Genomic DNA, 27,078 nt, shown 5'->3' on the forward strand with positions numbered 1-27,078 from the left:
CGTCAGGTCAAATATCTGATTTTGCACAGAATACTCAATATGAATTAGAAATGTCATAACAATAAAACATGACAACACAAAAATGCTGCTTTTAATGAAAAAAATAACATTAACCATTTCACTATGGGAGGGGGTTAAATATGAACAATGCATCAATTTTCTGATATAGACTATCAAACCACAGATGTGAGACCCCTTGACATTTCTGCACATGGCAGAAGGCAAATCCATTCCAATAATAGGGTAATCAATAATGAGTGTTTATTATTAAGTCAGAAAATTAGCTTTTTTTCATGAAGATTCTAGTTTTAAGGTGGTAACTATTTTGCTTGTACAACAGTTGGAAAATTTTATGTATAAAGCATGTGATTTTGTGTTGGTGAAGAATTCATACAGCCTTATTCCTTTCTCCCCTTCAACATGAGTTGATTCTTCTTGGCATTGTGCCAGTTAAGGTTCTCGATTGTGTGGTCGGACAGTACACATTGACACTATGACAGTACTACATTAAGTTTACATTATTCCTTATATCCTGTGAATAATACTTCCTTTAAATTAGTCTATTGCTTGTCAGCACTCAATATCAAAATTTTATTTTCTAGGACACTTAAGTCTGCATCAATCCATCTAGATCTCTGGATCTTTTCCCTACCATCTGACAAAAAACACTAATTTTGCTAAACTTTCCTCTTCCCCCATTCTGTTTAAGTGACATACCACCTTAGGATATCTCTGCTTGCATAATCTTGAATACTAATAATGTAAAGTTCCTTCCTCAGATACTCATTACTAACATGGTTTCGCCATTGATGGCTCTGTTCAATCCGTACCCTTTATCAAAGCTCTAATATATTTGATCATGAGTCTTCAGTGAAGTGTCATTTCTAATGCAACTCTCAAATCCAAAAACTGAAATTGGTTTGAATGAATCAATGCCTTACAATCCTTATTACATGCCTAATTATACTGTACATTTCCATATTTAATTTTCATCTGCACTAAAAATTGTCCCTAAATAGTTGAAATATTTTAACTGCTCCATAACTTCTCTTCACTGAGAATGCAGCTGATGTTTCACATGTTCCTATTTTCATAGTTGGGTCTTTTTTTTATTGCTTATTTTCCATTCCAAATGTGTTACACATTCAATTTTTAGTTAAAAATTCCTGCTGAATTGCACTGTACTTGTTCAGGAGTACATCATTTGGATAAAGCAATGAGCTATTACTCATATCTTCAATTCTGATCACAGATTTAATGCCACATTCTTTCATAATGTGATCTACATAGATAAGAGTAAATTACAATTGATTATACCTTCATTTTACCTGATTTTACACTGAGCTAGAAGTTCTATTCTAGTTTTAATCATTTATCCAAATGTAAAGAAAGTCTACATGTGAAGTATCTTTATAACTAGGCTACCTGCAGAGAGGCTGTTGATTTAAATTGCCTGAATATCCCATAATGCAAAATTACATTAATCCTGTAATGCAAAATTACATTAATTGGCACTGTGCCAGTTAAGGTTCTCAATTGTGGGAAGAGCCACCGCCCTGACTGTTTTTGAGATCACATCACTGGGGGCCAAAAACAGGAAGAGCTGGGTAGTAGACCTCCCCCATAATGATTTTGCATTATGGGATACTGAGACAAATTATGTGAACTTCGTAGTCACCATATACAAGTAGCCTAGTCACTGAGGTACTTTGCATGCAAACTTTGTCTGCTTAACAGTTGGATAAAGAATTAAAAAATATAATTTCTTGACAAAATTTACTTTGTAACCAAGTGGAAAAATTTTCTACAACTATCTTGATCCAGAGTATTACTTAATAATACTCTAAATCAAGATAGTTGTAGAAAGTTAGTGATGAAGTTCAGTAATACTTGTACATAGAAAAATATATCACTTAGGCACTGATTCAACAGTCATGAATATAACTCCCACTGATGAGACCTCAATATATGCGTAGATAGGCTTATGTGTTCATCAGACATGTTTGTAATAGATTTCATGGTTTGATATGAACACAGATGATTAAGAAAATAACTATTAACTTAAAAGCTAATATTTCACTGGTATTATATCCAGCATCTTTTATATAAGGTTTAAATACTGTACGTAGTTGAAGATGTTGGATATAATACCAGCGAAATATTAGCTTTTAAGTTAATAAATAGTTATTTTCTTAATCATCTGTGTTTATATCAAACTATGAAATCTATTACAAACAGACCTCAATATATTTTGAAACCAAACTGGGTAGTGGGACTTCCCATAATGCTTTCTGCATTATGATGCAACTATTGTGAAGTCAGCAGCCTCCATATACAGGTAGCCTAGTCAAGATGATACTTTGCATGTAAACTTTGATTATACTTATATGAAGACAAACAAGAACATAATTTCTTCCAAGGATAGTTTTTGTAACCAGCCTGCTTGGCTGAGTGGTAAATGTACCTGCTCTTCAACCAACAAACTGTGGGTTCAAATCCCACCATGAGCATGGATGTTTGTGAGTCTAAGTGGGAGGCGAATTTCATTGCCTGGTGTGATACCACCATCCCATTTATTGGATGCCTGAAGTGGCTTGAAAAAAGTTTCATGTTTTGTCTCTCTAGAGCAAGATTTCCAGACTTTCATTGATTTCATTTACCATAAAAAAAAAGTGAATTATTCTACAACTTAGACTGTGTGTGTGTGTGTGTGTGTGTGTGTGTGTGTGTGTGTGTGTGTGTGTGTGTGTGTGTGTGTGTGTGTGTGTGTGTGTATGTTTCTTTTACTTCATATAACTATACTGTTTGGAACAGCTTTTTTTTCTTTACACTCTGGAATAATAATATTATTATTGACTACTCTATGAAGTCCTTACTCATCAAGAGAGGCCCTAAACATCATGCCAAGCACTATCTAACATTTATGCAGTATCTATCATACTTTGCTTTGAACTCATTCACAGCCGCCATAGCACCCACAAAAACTTTGGCAACCTATTCCACTCATTCACCACTCTGCAAGCAAAAATATTTGTCCTGACACCAGGAGAGTTAGCAGGACAAATGACCTGCTAACTACACTCTTACTCAGTTTCCAAGGATAGCCCCTAGTTTTCTCCCCACCAGTCCTATTCTGAAAAATTTTCTCTAGAAATCACACACAAATAATAATTTGTAATAACCCACAAATTTTCAACCTGTCCTTATAAGATTCATTCCATAGACCTGATACCATCTTCGTACAACTGTGTATTTTGTTCTGCTGGTCACTATCTCATATCAGATGGTCTCAAATGTGCTATTTTCCCTAGCCTGCAGCTGAACTTCTACTTTAGTTGCAGTTCATCAGCTACCAATAATAGCCATCCTCATTCTTTTCTCTCTATCCTCCTGAATACACTATACCATTCACAATCTATCCCACTACCTATATCATCTTCTGTCAGCCATGTCTCACTAATGTCAATAAGCTTCGGCCAGCATGCTATGTATTTAGTTATATTAACTAAATACATTACATTCTTTTCCCCATCTTCTTAAAAAATATACTATGAACCTCATTTCAAACGTTTTATAAATGAGAAGCTTTAAATTATTAAACTAATCAATGCCAAAAACTCCTCCCTTGTCCCAAATTCCACTGGCACCAGCTGTATGTAATAAAATACGTCAAGTTTTATTTTATTTGTAATTAATAAAATAATCTGTTCAACACGTGTGTTTTTGAGTCCCCAAATCTACAAATATGAGTGCTGATCACCGTGTAACCCTAAAAGAAAGAATCATCATAATCCATGGAGATGTGACCCACAAGCAGTGCAGCCTCTACGGTAAGCTGAAGATACGTATTTCTTTATTAACGAATCGACTAGCCTTTTTGAAAAGATGTAGAGACAGCAACATAATTCCTAACTGCATTAAACTAAAGAAGTTTAAATCAACCAAAGCGCTCCGTATTTATGCCTGTTTGGAAAAAGCCTTGTTACGAGAACAAATCCACGAGGCACATAAAAATCTAGCATCCACCCAAAACAAAGTTCTACAACTTAAATTTGAATTATCTGACTACATTATTCCAGAAATTTGGGAGATTCTAGATAGAATCACTGACGACTCGGCCAAGCACTCACTACTGAAAAATAAAGAAAAACTAATAATGAAATTTCAAGCCCTACAACAACAGAAAAGCACAAGATCATCAAGACGCCATTACGAAAGGAACAGCCAACCACAAACCGACTTCATAAGGAGCAACCAATCGCCCACAAACAATGTTAGGAGCCACCAACCACCATCTGATCAATGCTCAGTTATCAACCTGTCAAACCACATTCTCACTGAAGGTGAACTCTCGCTGCTAAAGAAAGGTTTGAACTACGCCATTGCTCAGAGGTCAGTAAACAAGCTTGATATCGTGTATCATATCGAGAGAGGTTTACGATCCCTCCCCACCATTCTGGCTGATAAAATACGAATGGAAACATCGTGTATACTAAATTCTAACAAAAAACTAAACACCAACATAAACAAAACCGAAAATCTAGCCCTTAAATCCTTAAAAAATAACCAGGATATTATAATAACGAAAGCCGATAAAGGCAATTCCACCGTCCTGTTAGACCGTACGACATACAATGAAAAAATGAACCAGTTAATATCGGACTATAACACCTACCAAAAGGTTAACTACAACCCCACAAAACGTAACAAAAAGAAAACCGAATTAATCAAATCTGTCCACACATGTCCCGAAGAAACGACAAAAAAATTAATACCTCAGTATGCCCGTGTGCCCAGAATTTATAGGCTGCCAAAAATACACAAACCTGGCACACCACTTCACCCGATCGTTGAAGGAATTGACAGCCCAAATTATCTCTTAGCAAAAAAATTAGCTGCCACACTCAAGGAATTGGTAGGTCAGTCCCCTTCCTACATAAAAAATACACAACATTTCATCAGTAAAATCAAAAACATTACACTCACCGACCAAGATTTATTAGTCAGCTTTGACATAACTTCCCTTTTCACCAATGTCCCAATCAATGACACGATCTTGCAACTACAGAACATATTTCCACATGACATCACGGCCCTTTTTGCCCACGTACTCCGCTCCGGATATTTCGTATGGCAAAACAATTTTTACCTTCAACAAGAAGGTACAGCCATGGGCTCACTACTTTCTCCCCAATAGCTAACTTTTATAAGGAAGACTTTGAGCAACGTGCTCTAGAGACAGCATGTCTAAAGCCCAAAATTTGGCTCAGATACGTCGACGATATTTAACGACACATTAAATACCTCCACTTCGGTAAAACAGGCCTTTCTGACCATGCACTCCAAACATACCGTAGAATTGACTGGAAAAATACCAAGTCCCTACACCGCACCAAAACCTGGTTTGAGAGAAAATTTAAAAAGTCCTGTGAAATGCTCAAACAACCCAAATCTCAACAAAAATGATGACCTCACCATTTCAAGAATGTGGAGGATCCATCTACAACCTGTATAACATCCTAAACTAGTATTAGAAAAATTCCCACTACAAGAAGACAACCTGGTGACGTGTTTAGAACATTCAATAGCAACTGAGAAAAAAAAGGAAAAAAAAAGGAAAAAAAAAAAATCATTTTGTAACTATCCAGAATATTAATATGAGGACTAACAGTTTATTGTAGTTGCATTTATCTAATTATAATATATATAGATTTTTTTTTAATTTATTTTTTTTATAATGTTATTTCTTTCTTTATTTAATTTTGTTTTTCCTTTCTATCACTAGAGGTCAGGCTAGAAAAAAGATTTATTAACTACGTAGATTTAGTTTACTGATATAGAAAGCATGAGCATGTAGCTTGGTTCTGTATACACTTGTATTCTTCCGATGATGACCTCGATATAGAGGTCGAAACGTCAAGTTGTAATTAATAAAATAATCTGTTCAACACGTGTGTTTTTGTGTTTTTCAGTCACTAAATCTACAAATATGAGTATGTTATTGCTGATAGTAATGTTTTCTCCCTTGTGCAAGAGACCAGAGTGTACAAAGGATTTGAAATTGGAAGTGATCACTATTTAGTCTTGAGCAGAATAAAATTGAATTTCATATTGAAAAGAATAACATGAAAGAAAGTTTTAAAGCAAATAAAAGTTGAGCAGCTCTCAGATGTGAGCTGTAGACTAAAATACACAAAGATTATTGAAGAAAAAATGAAAGAGTTTGAGAACAGGAAGAAGAACTTGGAGATTCAGTGGCAAACTCTGAAGAAAATATTGATTGATTCTGTCAGAGAGGCATGTGGTGAGGTTGTCTGCAAGGATAAAAAAATCAGAACTCCCTGGTGGACACAGAAAGTTAAAGAGGCAGTGAAGGAAAAAAGAAAGCATATCAAAAGTTCCTGTCAAATAAGTCAGCTTGAGCTCTTAGAGAATACAGAGACAAATGCAAGAATGCTAAACACTGTGTAAAACCAGCTAAACAAAAGTCATGGGAGGACTTTGGCAAGAATATAGCAAATAAATATCAAGAAGGTGGTAAGATATTCTAGAGGTTGTTGAAGAAGCTTAGGAATGGAGGAAAGAGTGCTGTAAGGAGTTAGAGATGATAAAGGTGACATGAAAACAGGAGAAAAAGATATCCTTGAAGTATGGAGTACTTACTTTGAAAAACTGCTAAATGAAACAAGCAGTGATGACAGCACAGTGGTAAAAAAACACTGACCAGGCATGCAGTCAGGAATACATATCCATACTTGAAGTAGAAAAAGCCATCAAAGGCTTGAAATGTGGAAAGGCATTAGGAGTAGATGATATTCGACCAGAAATGTTGAAGTATGGTGGTATGAGTCTTACAGTGGTTGCACTGCATAGTTCAGAAAGCCTGGACAGAGGGACGAATTCCCAATGATTGGAGTAGAGCTCTCATAGTACCCATATATAAAAAGGGAAATAAAACTGAATGTTAGAATTAGAGGTATTTCCCTACTGAGAGTGTCTGGTAAAATTTATGCAAATGCACTTGAGAAACAGTTGAGAAGAATTGTGGAAGAAAAGCTTGGTGAAGAACAAGCTGGATTCAGACCAAATAGAGGCTGTCAGGATCAGATCTTCACTTTACGACAAATAGTCGAGAAAGCATGGGAATATCTGTATTTAAGTTTTGTCGATCTGAAAAAGGCATATGGCAAGGTGCCAAGAGAGAAGCTATTCAATACGCTACAGTTATATGGTGTCAATGGGACATTATATTAAGCAATACTTAGTCTTTATTTGAGTTGTAAGTCAGCAGTTAGAATTGAAGGAAGTACAGGAAGATGGTTTAATGTTAAATCTGGTGTGAGACAAGGATGTACATTATCCCCTCTGTTATTCATTATCTATATGGATCACATTATGAAGGAAAGTGGTATTAAACATGATATCAAACTTGGAGATGTCAATGTCAGCTCTTTGCTTTATGCGGATGATGTTATACTTCTAAATAAATCCGCTACAAGTCTGCAAGATTCCCTGACTAAATTGAATAACTGTTGTAATAGATATGAAGGTCAGCAATAAAAAGACACAATGAAAATAGGCAGAATCGTTGAAAATGTCAACTGCATTGTAAACGGAGAACCTGTGGAACAAGTAAAACATTTCAGCTATTTAGGCACAATTTTAAGTGAAGATGGTAAATTAAATATGGAAATAGACAACAGAATCAACAAATCTGGTATGGTGGTAGGAAGTCAATTGAATAAATTCACATGGAATAAGAGAGAAATTGGTTGGAACACTAAATTAGCTGTTACAAGACCGTGTTCAAATCAGTTTTAACATATAGACCTGAGAGCTGGGTCAGAAGTAAAGCACTTGACCAAAGACTAGAGACCACAGATATGAGAGTCCTGAGAAATATTAGAGGTGTGAACAGATGACATCAATGGCAGTATCATATTAAAAACGAGGATATTAGGAAAGAACTTGACATTGTCAACATCCAGGAATGCGTTAGCAGAGCTAATCTCAGATGGTATGGTCACTTAAACAGAATGGGCGAAGAAAGATTAACAAAACAAGTGTTCTCTGCCAGGTTAGCTGCAAAACGACCCAGAGGAAGACCAAGATATAGGTGGATTGATTCAGTACAAAGTGGCTTAGACGATAGAAATATAAGATCTGATAATGTTGGAATCTTGACAAATAACAGACTGATTTGGAGGAAAATTGTAGATAGGAAGGTAGTAATAATGTAATTTTTTTCATATAGTACTATCATATCCTGTACACCAGCGATGTACCCTCGAGGGTACATTGCAGGAATTTGATGATGACCTTTGGAATGCACTCGGATACTGATGGTATTAAATATTTTCTAACCAGTGCATTTTCCAGTTTGATCCCTTTACATGACTCATCATTCCCTACTATTGCTCCCAGGCTTTGTATAATTCTCTAAAAGGTTACATGGTCAGCATTCATTGTATATAATTTATGGAGACAAAAACATGCATGCTAAAGTAATTAATTTACTTACAATTAAGAAAACAGCACTAAAATTCAAATAGGGGAAAATCAAGAAAAAATAAACAGATACAATATTAAAGCAACTTTCAAACCTCCTGAAAAATTAAAAAGTATACTTAGCTCATCCAAAGATCCCATTCCTTACCTTAACCACCAAGAGGTTTACAAAATCTAGTTTACTTGCAACTTACCTTACAGAGGGGAAACAGGATGCACAATTCCAATAAGAAAAGATGAACACAAAAATATGCCACAAATTCCTTCACTACACCATACCAAAACCTGTCAGACCATGCACTCCAAACTTGTCACAGAATTAACTGGAAAGGCACCAAGTCCCTGGACCACACCAAAACCTGGTTTGAAAGAAAATTCAAGGAAACTTATGAGATGCTGATTCATCTGACTTAATCCATCATCTCAACAAGAATGATGGATTAGTAATTCCAAGATTCTGGAAGACCTATCTGCAACCTATATAGATTCCAGAATGACAGAAACCAAATAGAAAACAATCTTAAGAGGACTGTAGAGGTGCATTCGATGTAAATTATTTTGTTTGATCTTCTATATATAAAATTTAATTTTTTCTCACCAGAGGTCAGACTAGTCAAAACAGTTATACTATAGCATACTTATATGTAGTAGTCATGTCTTGTTCATATAATATTTTCCTGATGATAACCATAATATAAGTTGAAATGACAAATGTTATTTTCTTAATTGTAAATAAAGTAGTTTCTCTATGTATGTTTTTGTCTCCATAATTCTACACAATGAATAATTCTTTATGGTTCGCTTATTTCCATCTTTCTCTCCTGTCTATACAAAATCTATCCTTTATCCTTATATAATACTATTAGCATTTGCTATCAAACACTCCTGCCCCTGTTACTTTATATCTCTTTATTTCCTCAGATGTCTTGTCATTAAATCTAATCTTTCTTCCCACCAACAACCCTAATTATTCATCAAATTCATTCAGATGCAATCCATCCCTCATACAGTTCCAATCATTATTCAAATTCATACCACACTCACATTTGATCTCTTCTCATCAAACAACCCTGCTAGCATACCATTTTCATATTTCACCTCAGATATGATATCTGGGCAGCACAGTGACTTTTTTTTCTCACCACACTTTTCTTTCATTATTCTGAATAATCTATTATCCATTATCCATCCTCATACATTGTTCAAGCCATTTTCCCTTACAACCATCCTAACACTCCTGCTCATTTACTATCATAACAGAGTAGTATTCAGTTACATTAACTAAATACATAGCATTCTTTTTCCCATCTTCTTAAAAAATATACTATGAACCTCATTTCAAACAGTTTATAAATGAGAAGCTTTAAATCTTGTAGAAACATTTTTGTTTCTACAAGATTTAAATAATTATTTTTTTCAATTTACTTTAAAAGTAAAGTGAAGTTCTAGCTATTTGCTAACTTTCTAAGGTATCAGTATTTAGTACCTCTTTATAACATATATTTCAGAAGATAATCAATTAATCAGCTAATGTACATCAATTACTAAAGACATTTAGTACATCAAGTTTTCAACTATTAAGAAAGTCTTCTGCCTCATAACCGAAAAATTATAAAAATGCACTTACCACTTCAGAGGAACTTTTTTTCAGTTTACTTCGATCTATCTTCATAGCTGGCTTTGAGAAAATTCTTACAAACACTACGTTAATACAAACCCCATTCTCAATGATCTGGAAGTAAAAAAATAAAATAGAACAAATATATAAGTAAAAATCATATTTATGGATAGTTTATTCACACAACTACCAAAGAAGGAAATAAAAAATATATATATATGGTTGTTCTTAACACAGGCAACATTAATTCAATATCAAATTATCCCCCAACTATTTGAACACACCAGGAGAAAACTGGGTACCTGTTTCTTCAGATAATTGAAGGTACATTAACTGGTGTCATACAAGGATTGTTCAATGTGGTTGTGAATTCATAAAAAAAATACAGTGGAAATATATTTAGTCAACTGTATTATACAAATATTTCAGTTTAAGTATATTATTTCAAATTATCAGTGTACAAATAGAACTGCAAAATTTAAACAGCAATAATATAACCCTCTAACATTCACACTATGGACCCTTGTGATTATGGTTGTTGGGAGCTGCAGAAATACAGCTTCAATCTATTAGCTACAAAAATAAAATTAAAAAAAATTTTTTTTACTCACCTAAGGTGTTCCCTCTTATCCATAAAGGGTTATTTGCATTTATTCATTATTTGCAACTTAAAGTACATTTTTGCACTGTGGGGGATTTTTTCCCCTTTATCATTTTATGTATTATTTGTCATTTATTTCTTTAACATAGTCTAGAAATCCTGATCTAGAGACCAAACATGGAACTTTTTCAAGCCACTTTAGGCTTCCAGTAAGTAGGATGTGGTCTTACAGAAGACCAAATTCATCTCCCACCTAAAAGACAATCACCATGGAGACAAACATCTTTGTCTCCATGGTGAACTTGCAGCCTGTTGGTTGAAGAACAGGAAAGATAACCACTCAGCTAACTAGGCTTGCTCAATGTCATCTGAAAACAGATCAAAATAATAAAATTTGCAAAAGCAAGAAAATAGGTAGCACTTGATGTGGAGCGATTTTTTGTGATGCACTCAGTCACATGATCCAGTCCGACTTGTTTTTACAAGATAATTGTTTTTTTTTTACATAACGGCATACAGTTATAGATGATGTGGAAAAAAAAAACTATATGTTAGTTGACAAAATAAAATACATTCTTCAATTCTCACCATACATTACACATAATTATATAAAATATATTTTCCTTTAATGCAGGCTTAAAATTTACACCACCACAAAGTTCATCACAACTTGGTTTATGCTTTCATTATTATTCATAATGAATGAATTTATATATAGTATCCATAAACAATAATTTAATTGGAAAGATACTAAAATTCAAAAACAAAAGAATATTTAGCACTCCATGTGAATCAGACTTTTTCCAATGCACTCAGGTCTGTGATTTTGCAAGATAATTGTATTTTTTAAATAATAGTATTAAAAAGCATTTGTTATATAAAATAATCAAGTAATCTTTATGGCTATTTGGCCTATTTTTCTTTAAGAGTATCCCTTTTTTTTTTTTATATAAGCTCATCGGCTTTTTACTCAATGGTGTGGATTTTAACATGTTACCAGTGCACTGGAAGGCAAACAAAAAAAAAGGTTGGGTTACAAAAGGAATTTTTAATGAATGGTTCCACCAAAGTTAAACGCAATTTGATGGAAAAAATTTGAACTTGAAAGTTTTATTGATTATAAACAATGCACCTGGCCATCCTGTTTTAATGTTACTCCTCTTAAAAAGATATTATTTTTATGGCTATTTTGCCTAAGGCCCATCCCCCCCACTCCCCCTTTCAACACCATAACAGCAGAAATATGCACACTGCAGAAAGAAGACAGAACAACATCCAAGAAAAGGTATGTGCGAATTTATTTTCTTCTATTATGCTACATATATTTGTCTCTAAAATAGATCTGCAATGCCCTAAGAATTCTTGAGTAAAAAGCCAATGACATTAAAACAGGGGCACTCCTGAACAAAAGCAGGCAAAATAGCCATAAAAATAACTAGATAAGGATAATTTACTGACAAATATTGATGTGTGGAAGAAATTTGATTTTGGATTGCAAACTTGCTAAGCTGGCATTATCAGAATTGAAATCCATCAATTTTAGATGCATGCTGGAAAGCTACTTGGCCAGAATGTGTGAAAAAGGAAAACCCTGTATCTTTGCATACAACTGAATATCCCAATATCAGATTAGCACATTGAGTTGGTGGAGAAGGATTTGATGATTTTCTTGTCTGCAGATATTGAAGAATTGATGGTTGACAAGGCTGTTAATGATCACGAAATAATAACTGTCCTTGAGAATCTTGACGAAAAAGAAATGAAGATTCTATTCACTGCAGGATTAATTAAAGGGGCTTCAAATGACTAGTAAATTGCAAAGTCATTTCCTTAAACATGATCAAAATACTGAATCAAAGGAACAGTTTAAATGTGAACTGAAGTCATGTATGGTGCGATATGAAGAATTATATAAAGATCTAGTCAAAACAGGATCTCAATGATTAATTACAGAGTTCGTGGTATAAAAAAAAATCAACCTTCAGAATTATTGGAAATTAGTGCTAATTTAGTTCCTTTTACTGAAGAAAAAGTTTCAGCATTACAGCATGAACAGGACATGATTTAATTTCAGTCTCCCACAAAAGATTGCAGCTACTGTCAGAAAATAATGGCGAATAAAATTTAACTAATAACCATATGTGCGGGTGTATTTGGGCCTTTTCGAATTTGTTTTATTAGTGACAGGATCCCAGTGGAGGCATGAAAGGCATGGGGGAAAAGGGAATTGACCTGCTGTGGGACCTGTTAATAAAAGTTTGTCAACAGGAAAATATACCCGAGGAATGGAGGGAAAGTACTCGTCCCCATCTACAAGAGTAAAGGGATGCACATGACTAAGAATTACAGAGGAATAAATCTGATGTCCCACACAATGAAAATCCTCGAGGGTTCTTGATGGAAGACTGAGGAAGGAGGTGGAGATTGCAAAGGAGCAATTTGGCTTCATGCCTAGTCGATTAACGACAGATGCTATCTTTGGGTTACGACAGATGATGGAAAAGTTTCGAGAGAAACAACTGGAGCTACATCTGGTATTTATTGATCTGGAGAAAGAGTCTGGAGGTGTCTGAGGGAGAAGAAGATACTGGAGAAATATGTCAGGTTGGTGCAGGGGATATACAGAAATGTGAAGACAAGATTTCGAACCTGCCTGGGAGAGACAAAGTTTTCCAGTGACAGTTGGCTTGCATCAGCATTAAGTCCGTTCCTGTTTAATATTGTGGAGGTGGTGAGAGAAGATGTGCCTTGGACTATGTTGTATGCAGAATCAAGAGAAGAAGTGACAGCTAAACTGGAAAGCTGGAGAAAAGTACTGGAAGAGAGCAGTATGAGACTGGGCAGAAGTAAGATAAAGTATGTATTGCAAAGTGGATGACAGCCAGAATACAGATCTGGAAGGAAATGTCATTAGGAAGGTCAGTGAACTTAGATTCAACAATGAAAGAGGATGGCGAGGCTGAAAAGGAAGTGGGATGCAGGATACAAGCAGGATGGAGGAACTGGAGAGAGAGAGAGAGAGAGATGGCTGGAGTGCTATGCGATAAGAGGGTGCCGATCAATCTAAAAGGCAAAATTTACAGGACAGTAGTGAGACTAGCTATGACATATGCTATGGAAACTGTGGCCCTGAGGAAAAATAACATCAACAGGATGGAGGTAGTGGAGATGAGAATGCTTAGGTGGATGTACAGCGTGACAAGAAAGGATCATCTGGGAAATGATTATATAAGGGGAATGGTGAGTTACAAACTTAGGGGCAAAGATACAGGAGGCAAGGCCGAGATGGTTTGGTCATGTGATGAGGAGGGAGGAAGAGTATGTGGGAAGAAAGGTCATGCAGGGGAGGAGGAAGCATGGATGGCCAAAGAAGAGATGGAGGAGGATGACTTGAGGATGAAGAACTTGGATGTGACTACAGCCCAGGACAGGAAGTTGTGGAGAAGACTCACCACATACAGCAACCTTAAGTGGGAAAAGCGAGAAGAAGAGTGACATACCATTTTCTTTTAAAAAGATACATATCTTAAGTATTTAAAATAAAAAATATTCCATTAAAATTAAATAGTTTTATTCAATGATTTTCATAATGTTTTATTTGAAAATAACTTATTGTTCATATCAGGTTTTCACATCTGGAACCAATCTACCATGTAAATGGAGAATTGGATATATATACACTTTCATCAATATATTTCTGATGCTGTTCCATAAGTTAATCCTGATGACTATAAAAAAGCTATGTGAAAAATTATTCCTTTCATTTTACTTTTCTTCTAAGTTATGTTTTTAAAATACACATCAATGTCTTAATTTAATTGGAATAAAAAAATCCACTGATGTAACACAAGGGCTACTCTATGAAAATAGACATAAGTATGAATATCAATTTTAGAGGACATGGAAACTTTCCAGAAATAATTTGTTCCCTACAGTAGAGACCAAACATCGAACTTTTTTAAAGCTTCCAATAAGCAGATAAGCGAGTGCCAAACAGTGAAATTAATCTCCAACCCTAAAGACATTCACAAACATCTATTAATGATATCCTGACATCCAGAATATCAATTTCAGAGGAGTGACATGGAAACTTTCCAGAAATAATATTTGTTCCCTGCAGTAGAGACCAAACATCAAACTTTTTAAAGATTCCAATAAGCAAGTGCCAAACAGTGAAATTAATCGCTCACCCTAAAGACATTCACAAACATCCGTCCCCATGGCAGGATTCAAAACTGCAGCCTGTTTATAAATAAAAAATAGTCTCAAATATAAAGAAAAAAAATTCAACTTTTTAAAAGGGATAAAACAGTAGAAGAAAGTGATGATGACTGGTTTACATTGTGTAACACAGTAATGCATTACATAATATAATGAATTAACTTCAACTTCAACCTTGGTATCAATTCTGGGTCTGTCTCCTACTCGTGAGACCTCAAAGGTCGAAACCGGTCCAGATAGAGATTTTTGCATAATGCATAGCAATTATACATGGCCATAAGGATACTTTGCATTATGGGATACTAAGGCAAGTGATGTGGAGTCATTAGCTTCTAAATACAAGTTGCCCAGTCCTGACATTACACTTTGATAAAGGATTAAACTATGAATATAATTTCTTGACATCTTAAATTTATAGTATTGTGAAGTGAAAAGACTTCAAAAATTATCCAAAGAGAACTTACTATTCACAGCAGCTGTCATACTTTTTCTTCAATTCATTCACTCTACTTGCACACAGAACATCCAATGGAAATCCATTCCAATCATGCACCACTATAAGAAAACATCAAGCCCTCATCCCCTTCTTGACAGCATTCATTCTTAACTTCCAAGGATGCCTTTGCATCCTTTCCCCACCTTCCACAAAATGAACAATTCCATTTATTGAAATTCTGCATAACCCTTTCAAAACTTAGTAACTCTCAATCACATCACTCGTCTTTTACCCGTTTCCTAGTCTGCAGCCTACAAATTCTCAGTCTGTCTTCATAATCGGAATTATGTGATCCTGATATCATTGTTGACTCTCATTGCACTCTCTCCACTGTAAAAGAATTACCAGAACCCAAGAGACCAGACAGACCTGCAATGTAATAGTCCAAATGATGTCTTATCAAGGCCTTGTAAAGAGGCAGAATGTCTGTTTTCACATGTAAAGGGTTCATTTCAGCAGCAATTATTTTCTGAGTATTTGCAATTTTTGCTACATGACCCTTGAACTTCAACTTTCTGTCTACTAAAACTACAATATCCCTAGCCTGATCAGTTTCTTCTAGCATATTCCTGCTAATATAATACAACTGGATATCTAATTACACCTAAGGGCATGACCTTACATTTATTAACATTGAACTGACACCATTTTCACATGCTCACAATTCCAGCCTATTGCATCATCGGCAAATAGCTGTATGTCACATGCCAAATCCTTAACGATTTCATTAATACACAGATTGAATAACAATGGACCAAAGACTGGTCCTTGAGGCACACCACTAGTTATCTTGAATCTTGTAGATTCACACACACATCACCCATATACAACTTTTTGATATCTGTCAGTCAACAGTCTTCCATGCTATATTCTGTCAAACGCCTTAGCAAAATCCAAACTTATGATGTATTCATTCTTCTTGTCTAGCTCAATGATAACATTATGGAATATGAGCAAACTGCTGAAACATAACCTTCCCTTAGTAAACCCATGCTGTTCATTGAAGTAGAAATTCTCTCTGTCAACCCATTGCTAAATGCTAACCCTAACCAACTTTTCCTAATCTTCAACACCACCACCACTCCCAAGATGTGGGTTGGTTGATAATTCGATATATCGGTCATTGCATTATCCTTGTGCAATGGGATTACCATACATTCTTTCCACTCCTGTGGAAATTTAGCCGAACACTCTTTTAGCATCCATGCTGATATCTCATCAGTTCCTATTTCAGAATTCTTATTTGTTTGTGCAACAGCTCTGGTACTTCCTCCTCATTCAGTGTTTCAACTATCTACCTGATACAAGATTGTATCAGTTAGATAGTTTTAACAAAATGGCTACTCAACAATCACTTCTGCATCAGTCACCAGCATACCATCTGCATTCAGTTATTGTTTCAAGTTCATTCTTTCTTCTATTTGCAGCATAATAGAATCTTTTGGGTTATCTTTAACTTGCAGAACCACTTTCTTTTCATACTCAGACTGTTTTCTGTACAACACATGACTGTTCTGGCCTGCTGCTTATAATTATCACCAAAGGTAGAACAGTATCATCTTTAACTGAACTCTCTTCTCGCACAATAATCAGCTCTAGCACTCTTTGACCACAAGTTCCTTCCATTACATAGTCTCGGAACAGCTCAATAAATTTAGTTTCATGATTCTCATGCCCTGTCCTCTACTATCCCCCTCTAAAAATAATGTATCCTTTGCACTCAATACAAGTTAGTATGTATACTTATGATAGCCAGGTCTGACTAATGCCTACAATATGGGGTCCCAATATTAACCAAGGCAACAAACTTCTGTTTCTGATACTACTAGTATTTGTATGGACATAATTTACCAACATGCTCTTTTGTATACTCTTGCAAGACACAGTTCAACAACTTGCAGATCTCTGTTCTTATCTAGTTATTTACTCTTGAACACATCTTTAAACATGCTTGATAGGCCCAAATGGATGAACATCATTCTCTCTTCATAATCATTTCCATAATAACCATAAGGGATGCTTAAAGGTCAAAGACGTATAACTGAGAGGAGACCTCCCACATAACCCTTAAAGGATGGAAGAACCGACCAGGGCTTCTGACCTAATGTCCAATCCTCACCATCTCGTGGTGCAGCCTGTTGGGTGTCTACCTAGATACTGAATGAATGAGGGTGGGCTGGCAATTTGGGATTTAGCCAAACAAATTGCATTCTTGTTGGCTTAAATCAAAATACAAAATAATGGTACAACATGACAAAATTTCAAGCCAGCTGGGGCGATGCCCGGTTAAACAAAGTCCCCGTTGTTTTCGCCAGGGAACCAGGGCGAACAGCGAAAAGTCAGCTACTGGAACAAATCTGAAAACACACCCCAACTCAGAGTTAAAGATCAGTACTGTCAACATAAGAAGCCTGAATGGCAAAGAATGGGATAAGCAGAGAAATTAGATAAGTACCAGAGTGGTGAATGAAACAAAAAAGACAAAAACTGGCAAGATCTTTCTTAGCAATAAATAGAATATGTTATATTCAGGCAATGACAATCAAGGAAGAGAAGGAGTAGCCATAGTACGTAACACTAAATACGAGGCTAATCTTCTTGAATGGCAAGCAGTCTCAAGTAGAGTAATAGGCAAATATCAGAATGGGAAACTGGACAATATTTGTGCCTATTTCAGACTGTTCCACTAAGGTAGAATTGGTGGAATTTTTTTTGAGGCTTTAGAGAAAGCAACTGACACAATGAAAAAGGAAAAGTTAGTCCATGTTGGGGATCTAAATAGCAGAGTAGGAAATGATTGTCAGACATACAAAAATATTTTGGGAAAATTTGGAGAAAAGAGCAAAGCTAATAATAATGGCAAATACCTGATGGATTTCTGCTCAGGGCATGGACTGGTTATTACTAACACCATGTTCCAACATAAAAATGTGCACAAATTCACATGGAGAGAAGAGGTAAGGAATAAGAAAAGTCTCATTGACTATGTTATTGTTGATAGTGATGTTTTCTCCCTTGTGCAGGACATCAGTGTACAGAGGATTTGAAACTGGAAGCGATCACTAGTTAAGTCTTGAGCAGGATAAAATCGAATATCATACTGAAAAGAATAACACATAAGAAATTTTAAAGCGAATAAAAGTTGAGCAGCTCTCAGATGCGAACTGTAGACTAAAATACAAAGATTACTAAAGAAAAAATGAGAGTTTGAGAACAGCAACCAAACCTTGGAGATTCAGCAGAAAGCCTCACAGAAAACCCCGATTGATTGAGCGAGAGAGACACGTAGTGAGGTTTTGAAAGAGGTATACCGTGAGTAGACATATCGATACAAAATTAATAACAGAAAAAACTCGCGTACAAAGACTATTTAATAGTATAATTTTCACCTGTGTGTCAGGCATCTTCAGTACATTAAGCTCAAAATTAAACACTAACTGACAATTCCAAAAAGCACCACCTAAGTAGCTGGTGTAAGATAACTAAAAAGGTCATTAACTTTCCTAAAAAAAAAAAGAATTAATACAATAAAAAGTTAGGAAAGATTAGCTGATTTGTAAAGTACTATCTCCCATAAAAGGGATAGACGTAAGCGTTGGATCTGTTTAAGTTAGGAGAATGAAGTAGAGTTTCACATGTTTCTTTATAAAGGCGTTCCATGAGAAACTGACTTTTGTGAAGAACTCTTCTTTCTCCAATGAACTCAGTGTCTAGTGAAGATGGCATGTTCAGAAAGTCCAGACTTTTCAGGTTTAAAGTATTCAATATAAGACTGGTGTTCTTCTAGCTGAATAGAGGCAGATCTTCCTGTTTGTCGAAATAAGATAATCCACAAGAGCACAGAATCTGGTAGACACCTGGATGATTAAGATGTGGAAGCTTGTCCTTAGGAGAAGTGAGAAAAGTGGAGATTTTTCTAAACGGTCGAAAGACAACAAAAATATTCAGTGGTTTTAAAACTTTTGCTATACATTCACTTATGCCTTGTACATAAGGGAACACCAGCTACTTCGGTGGTGCTTTTTGGAATTGTCAGTTAGTGTTTAATTTTGAGCTTAATGTACTGAAGATGCCTGTGACACGCAGGCAAAAATTATACTATCAAAATAATCTTTGGACGCGAGTTTTTTCCATTATTAATTTTGTATCGATGTAGTGAGGTTGTTTGAGAATACAGAGACAAATGCAAGAAAGCTAAACAATGTGTAAAACTAGAAAACAAAAGTCATAAGAAGACATTGGTAAGAACATAGAAAATAAATAAAGAATTGTGGCAGGATATTCTGGAGGTTGTTGAAGAAGCTTAGAAATGGAGGAAAGAATGCTGTAAAAGGAGAGAGATGATAAAGGTGACATGAAAACAGGAGAAAAAGATATCCTTGAAGTATAAAGTAATTACTTCAAAAAACTGCCGAATGAAACAAGCAGTGATGACAGCACAGTGGTAAGAAATACTCAACAGGCATACAGACAGGAATACAGATCCATACATAAGTAGAAAAGCAATTAAAGACTTGAAATGTGGAAAGGCAGCAAGAGAAGATGATATTTGACCAGAAAAGGAGTATGGTCATATAAAAATCTTACAGTGGCTGCAGTACATAGTTCAGAAGGCCTGAACAGATTGACAAATTCACAATGATTAGAGTAGAGTTCTCATAGTACCATATATAAAAAGAGAAATAAAACCAAAATTTCAGAATTACAGAGATATTTCCCTACTAAGTGTTCCTGGTAAGATTTATAGAAGTATACTCGAGAAACAGTTGAGAAGAATTGGAAGAAAAGCTTGGTGAAGAACAAGCTGGATTCAGGCCAAATAGAGGCTGTCAGGATCAGATCTTCAATTGACGACAATTAGTCGAGAAAGCAGGGGAATATAACAAAGATATGTATTTAAGTTTTGTCGATCTGGTAAAAGCATATGACAAGGTGTCAAGAGAGAAGCTATTCAATATGCAACAGTTATATGGTGTCAATGGGGCATTATATCAAGCAATACTTAACCTTTGAGTTTTAAGTCATCAGAATTGAAGTACAGGAAGATGGTTTAATGTTAAATCTGGTGCGAGATAAGGATGTACATTATATTAATCATCTATATGGATCACATTATTAATCACAAAGTGGTATTAAACGTGATATTAATTGGAGATGTTAATGTGATATTAATTGGAGATGTTAATGTGATATTAATTGGAGATGTTAATGTGAGCTCTTTGCTTTATGTGTACAATGTTATACTTGTAAATAAATCCGCTACAATCTGCAAGATTCCCTGACTAAATTAAATAACTGTTGTAATAGATATGGTATGAAGGTCAGCAATAAAAAGACAATGAAAATAGGCTGAATCGTTGAAAATGTCAACTGCGTTGCGAATAGAGAATCTGTGAAACAAGTAAAACATTTTAGCTACTTAGGCCGATGATTAGAGTAGAGCTCTAATAGTACCCATATATAAAAAGGGAAATAAAACTGAATGTCAGAACTACACAGTGTTCCTGGCAAGATTTATGTAAGTATACTTGAGAAACGTTTGAGAAGAATTGTGGAACAAAAGCTTGGTGAAGAACAAGCTGGATTCAGGCCAAATAGAGGCTGTCAGGATCAGATCTTCACTTTACGACAAACAGTCGAGAAAGCATGGGAATATAAAGATCTGTTTTTAAGTTTTGTTGATTTTGAAAAGGCATATGACAAGGTGCCAAGAGAGAAGCTATTCAATACGCTACAGTTATATGGTGTCAATATGGCATTATATCAAACAATACTTAGTCTTTATTTGAGTTGCAAGTCGGCAGTTAGAATTGAAAGAAGTGCATGAAGATGGTTTAATGTTAAATCTGGTGTGAGACAAGGATGTACATTATCCCCTCTGTTATTCATTATCTATATGGATCACATTATGAAGAAAAGTGGTGTTAAACATATCAAAATTGGAGATGCTAACATCAGCTCTTTACTTTATGCGGTTATACTTCTAAATAAATCTGCTACAAGTCTGCAAGATTCCTTGACTAAATTGAATAACTGTTGTAGATATGGTATGAAGGTTAGTAATAAAAAGACAAAGACAATGAAAATAGGCAGAATCGTTGAAAATGTCAGCTATGTCGTAAACGGAAAACCTGCGAAACAAGTAAAACATTGCAGCTATTTAGGCGCGATTTTAAGTGAAGATGGTAAATTAAATATGGAAATAGACAACAGAATCAAAAAATCTGGCATGGTGGTCAGAAGTCAGTTGAATTAATTCATATGGAATAAGAGAGAAATTAGATGAAACATTAAATTAGCTGTATACAAGACTGTTCAAATCAGTTTTAACTTATGGATATGAGAGGTGGGTCAGAAGTAAAACACTTGACTAACGACTAGAGAATCATGAGAAAGATTAGGGGCATGAACAGATGGCATCAATGGCAGTATCATAATTAAAACCAAGGATATTAGGAAAGAACTTGACATTGTCAGCATCCAGTAATGTGTTAGCAGAGCTAATCTCAGGTGGTATGGTCACTTAAACAGAATGGGCGAGGAAAGATAACCAAAACAAGTGTTCTCAGGTTGGCAGGAAAAAGACCAAGAGGAAGACCAAGATATAGGTGGATTGATACAGTAAAAAGTGCCTTAGAAGATACAAATATAAGATCTGATAATGATGGAGTCTTGACTGATTTGGAAAAAAATTGTAGATAAGTTAGCAATGATGTAAATTTTTCATGTAGTACTTATTCTATTATTAACAGAATAAGTATATGCACAAGGGTTCACTCCAATTGGTGCAATGACATCTTTTTTACTATTTCTTTCAGAATCCAAATAAATCACTGACTCAAGACCAAAATATAAAATAAATATACTTAATATAACAAAAACAATATATACACACTTCAAACAAATATCACATAACTAACTACAAATTAATTGGATCCAAGGCCTTTTAAAAATAAACTTACACTTAAGACTAGACTAAACACTGTTTGCACAGACAAAATGTTCATAGTTTCTCTCTCTGTGAAGGCCCTTCTCCGAAGACATGACTTTATTCTTCATTTTCACGATTTTTTTTTTTAATCACTGTAGCACACATTAAATCTTCCTGACTCAATTGTCTCTTTTCAGTAGAAATAATAGTAAGATCCAGCATCCTTAATACAGATGAAGTTTCCAAATCAGCTTTTTCAAACATTCCTTTAGAACTTAAATAGCAAATTTCTTCTTTTATTCACTAATATTTATTGACAGTCTCAACTCTTCCATTTTAAAAAACTCAGTTCTACAATTCCCTTTTCGGAATCTACTATAAATCTTTCGATTAGCGTTTCCTCCAATATTCCTTTTAAAACGCCTATAGCAATATTTTCCTTTTATTTATCAATACTTATTCCACTTTAAATTTAATAGTTCCACGATCCTTTTTCAGTATATACTATTAATTTTACTCCAACTGTCACATAAAAAAACTCAAATTCCTCCGAATCTGAATATCTACTGGCCTGTGTTCTAATTTTCTTCCAAACGCTATCTTGTTTACTCTCTCGTTGCTTCGATACTGAACTTATCAGCTGTCAATCACACAAACTTCGACGAGCATGCAAACTCCGTAAAAGTGGCAAGAAGAAACAAAATACAATGGCTGACATGGTGTCTCCATTAGCGTGAAGCATTATCTTGTCGCTAACAATAAACACAAAACTTAACATTTTAAACCACAATAAATTTGTTTAAAGTAACAACTATTCAAATCCAGTAAGTACATAAATTTTTAACTGCTTTACATATCATTTTTGACAAAACAATTTCAATAACAGGCACATCGCAAGTGCCGACAATGCATGTTATGAAAACAAAACTAATAAACATACTAACAAACAATACGTAAAAATATTCAGAATTTTAAATTATGATTATTTTTACAATACCTCCACACTAATAGTACATCAATAAAAGATCGAACCAGTCTGTGTAATGCATAGTAATATGCAATACTACATAGTGTGTATATTGCAATATACACTTCTGAAAAGAAGTGTTTTGCATTATGGGATATTGAGGCAATTGATGTGAAGTCTTCATCTCCACCCCACCCCCCTCATATCCAAGTAGCCTAGTCACAAAGATATTTCCTGTGCAAACATTGCTTGCTTACACTTTAAGGATTAAAAAAAAATTATAATTTCTTGACAAATTTAATTTAACTAGTACAGTTATAGAAAAGTCTCAATTTATGTTAGCACAGCCACTGACTGAAATGATAAAAATTTTAGTAGTGCAGATGACAATATAACAGAATATTTTACAATGTTACAAATATCCAATTCTCATGGTGGAATGCCATATACATTTTTCATGTACCACACACAACACTGCATGTGATTCTATGTAAAGCAATTCAATAATAATCAGTTGTGTAGATCAACTAGGCAAATCTCATCACAACAAACTACCTCACTATAACAACTACTGAAACTCAAACTATTTTAAATGGTCCATTGAGCTTGTTATAGTGAAAATCAACACACTACATCTTATAATACTACAAAATTAAAAATGACTCCAATGAAGAGGGGGGAAAATTTCTTCTGATCAAGAAATCTTAAAAAAAAATTAATCTCTTAGATCATAAGAGATGCTGATATCCAAATAATGTTGTTTCTAAATTTCAATGCAAAGAAATTTAATCAAAAGAATTGAGCTGAAGATTGCCACTTCAATTTTTAACTGAAGAAATAATTAACTCAATAATATGAACATGGGTATTAAATGTAATAGTCAAAATTACTACTGAATATTTTTTTTCACACATATAGCAAGACTATGGAGTAGATGGTTGTGATCCGACCCTTTTGTTAAGCACATGCACACTTTTCTTTTTTCTTTTTAATTTCTTCAATTGCAGATTGAACCCTAGAACAAGCTGGTGTGAACAGAACATTAATGGCAAGCACTCGATCAAAATTACTACTAAAGGTTTTTAGGGTTTTTATATAAGCATTTTTCTAATTTCCATTTATTAATTTCATTTCAAGTACCATATTTTGCGATAGATAACACGCAATCCAATTTTCATCATTCCTTTTGATGTATAGATAACGTGCATGCGCCAACTAGCGGTAGAGTTAGGAAATACAGACAGGATGAAGGAATTCTTTAAAAGAATGTGCGTTGCTAGTAATCGTTCTCTTGTAACTAGTTGCATTGTTATTACATCTGAATTACCCATGGAAGATAGAAGTGCATCTCGGAGAAAATCCTACATAGCGCAGTTCAAGCTTGAAGGGATAGAAGTAGCAAAGGAAAAAGGGAATCTTGAAGCTGGTAGATTATTCACAAACACTACTTTCTCCAACAATGAATAATCTACCAGCTTCAAGATTCCCTTTTTCCTTTGCTACTTCTATCCCTTCAAGCTTGAACTGCGCTGTGTAGAATTTTCTCCGAGATGCACTTCTGTCTTCCATGGGTAATTAAAAGTCCTGAAATGTTTACATATGAGGAAACATGCTAGGAGGTTTAGAAGGTGCTTGTGACCAACCATAGGAAAAAAACTGTTTGATTGGGTTGTTAGTGAATCGAAAAGAATTGTGCAAAATGATAATATAAAAGATTAAGGTCTAACCATCTTGGGTTTTTGGATTTATAAAGAGAAACAATTTAAGTGTGCGCTCCTCCACTAGTGTTGGACAAAATTTGCCGTGCAACTGGAAAGCAAAAGTAGCTATATTTCGTTTGTTTCTAAGAGAAAACTTGTGTGGGGTTGATGCTTGTCACTTTGGGAACATGGATGAGGTTCCTGTAAGTTTTGATATGCCTAGTTCTAGGACTGTGAATCTGAAGGGAGCAAGGTTTTTTATTATTATTATTACGGGCAACTATAAGGAGTCCTTAGACTCATCGAGGGAGGCCCTAAACATGTTCATCATAACTATTCAACATTCGCACAGTATCTATCATACTTCGCTTTGAACTTATTCACCGTCATAGCACCCACTCTGGCAGCTTATTCCACTCATTCACCACTCTAAAAGTAAAAACCCAGCTCTAACACCCTTATTAACCACACTCTTGCCCAGCTTCCATGGATGTCCTCTAGTCCTCCCACCACCAGTCCTATTCTCAAAAAATATCCTCTGAATTAAGGTTTCAGTTGCTACAACAGGGCATGAAAGGTCTAACTTTACTGTAGTTCTCTGCGTAACTACAAATGGTTACCAAACTGCCACCGAGTGTGATATTCAAAAGAAAGCCTATTCCAAAAGGTTGCGATTCCAAAGATATTATTGTTACTGCTAATGACAAAGGTTGGATAAATTCCGAGGTTATGAAATTTTGGTTGGAGAATGTGTGGTAAAAGAGAAAGCATCTTTCAACCCAAAACCTTTGTCAGTGTTGGATTCGTGTAGGGCACACACTATAGCAGAAGTTAAAACAATTGCAAGTATTCCAAATTGGCCATCATTCCAGGTGGTTTAACAAAAAAAAAAAAAAAAACTCCAATCCCTTGATCTTGCAGTAAATAAACAATTCAAAGACAATTTGCAAGCTAAGTGGGAAGACTGGATGATGAATGGCATCCATGAATATCACAAAACAGGGCAGATGAAAAGAATGTCATATAAAGATAGTTACGTGGATTGTAGAAAGTTGGGCTGCTGTAAGTGAAAACTGTGTTAGAAATGGTTTCATTAAAGCACAAGGGAATGCAGTGGTGTCTGATGACAATGATTATGAAGCCGAAGAAATACCAAACAAAATTTTCACCACAATTGATTCTTTAAATATAAAGTCTGATGAAGAATTTTATGGATTTGAATAGTGTAATGTTCAATAAATATTAAGTAATACTTCTAGCTTAGTTTTGTTATTACATTTGATTTACCTCTCATAACCTTTCAAATGTATACTGCGCATGTTCATTTTTAAACGAATTTAGACTTTTTTTTGTATAGATAACGTGTGCGTTATCTATCAAAAAATACAATATATAAGCCTAAATAACTTTTTTTTATTATACGAATTCACACTATGTTCTATCCCTATATAAAGCTTCCAAGTTTCTGATCAACCACCTGGAAGGAATAATGCGATATTTACAAACTTGCAAAGATATCTCAACCACTAATAAACATGAACACTAGAGTCAATAAGCTTAATGTGAACAGCAATTTAAAAAAACTACAAACTCACCTTAATGGCAACCACTCGTAAAGTTGATGATCACGAGGTTTAATGAACACTTGCAAGGCACTAAGAAACACATAAAAAAAAATATATTTTGCACAATCATTACATCATTTTAATGCATTAAGAGTTTCATCCAAAACTGTGAGAAGTACCAAAAAAAAGTTACAATTTGATATCATAAATTTTAATTCTGTTCAGCATTCTAGGATTCATAGGCATCCCAAATAGAAATTTGGCTGTAAATTGTCCTTTCACATAAATAACCTGAATGAATGAATAGTAAAAGTATGAAGAAATATGTAATATCTAATATCAAGGAAAAGATACTCCTAGTAATCCCTCTTAATAATGTGATATTAAGAAAGCATTCAGTAATTAAACTCTTTTCTAACTAGACATCTGTGCATCTGAAATTAAGAATATCTACCATACACTCTTATGTAA

General features: G+C 34.7%; 1 protein-coding gene across 1 annotated transcript in view; it reads right to left on the minus strand.

Annotated features, from left to right (window-relative positions):
- Positions 1-26,697, minus strand: part of HUWE1 (HECT, UBA and WWE domain containing E3 ubiquitin protein ligase 1) — a 1,068,888-nt gene extending 1,042,191 nt beyond the window's left edge. Inside the window, exons 1-2 of the mRNA XM_090396304.1 lie at positions 26,638-26,697; positions 10,136-10,240 (exon numbers count right to left, since the gene is read on the minus strand). Of these exons, the coding sequence (XP_090252430.1) occupies positions 10,136-10,180 (45 nt within the window). The 5' untranslated portion in view covers positions 10,181-10,240; positions 26,638-26,697. The remainder of the gene's footprint in view (positions 1-10,135; positions 10,241-26,637) is intronic.
- Between the last annotated feature and the right edge of the window lie 381 nt (positions 26,698-27,078).

Source organism: Typopeltis vanoorti, chromosome 1 (genome assembly GCF_054136105.1).
Source record: "Typopeltis vanoorti isolate ZY-2024b chromosome 1, IOZ_Tvanoo_1.0, whole genome shotgun sequence".
NCBI classification, from domain to species: domain Eukaryota; kingdom Metazoa; phylum Arthropoda; class Arachnida; order Uropygi; family Thelyphonidae; genus Typopeltis; species Typopeltis vanoorti.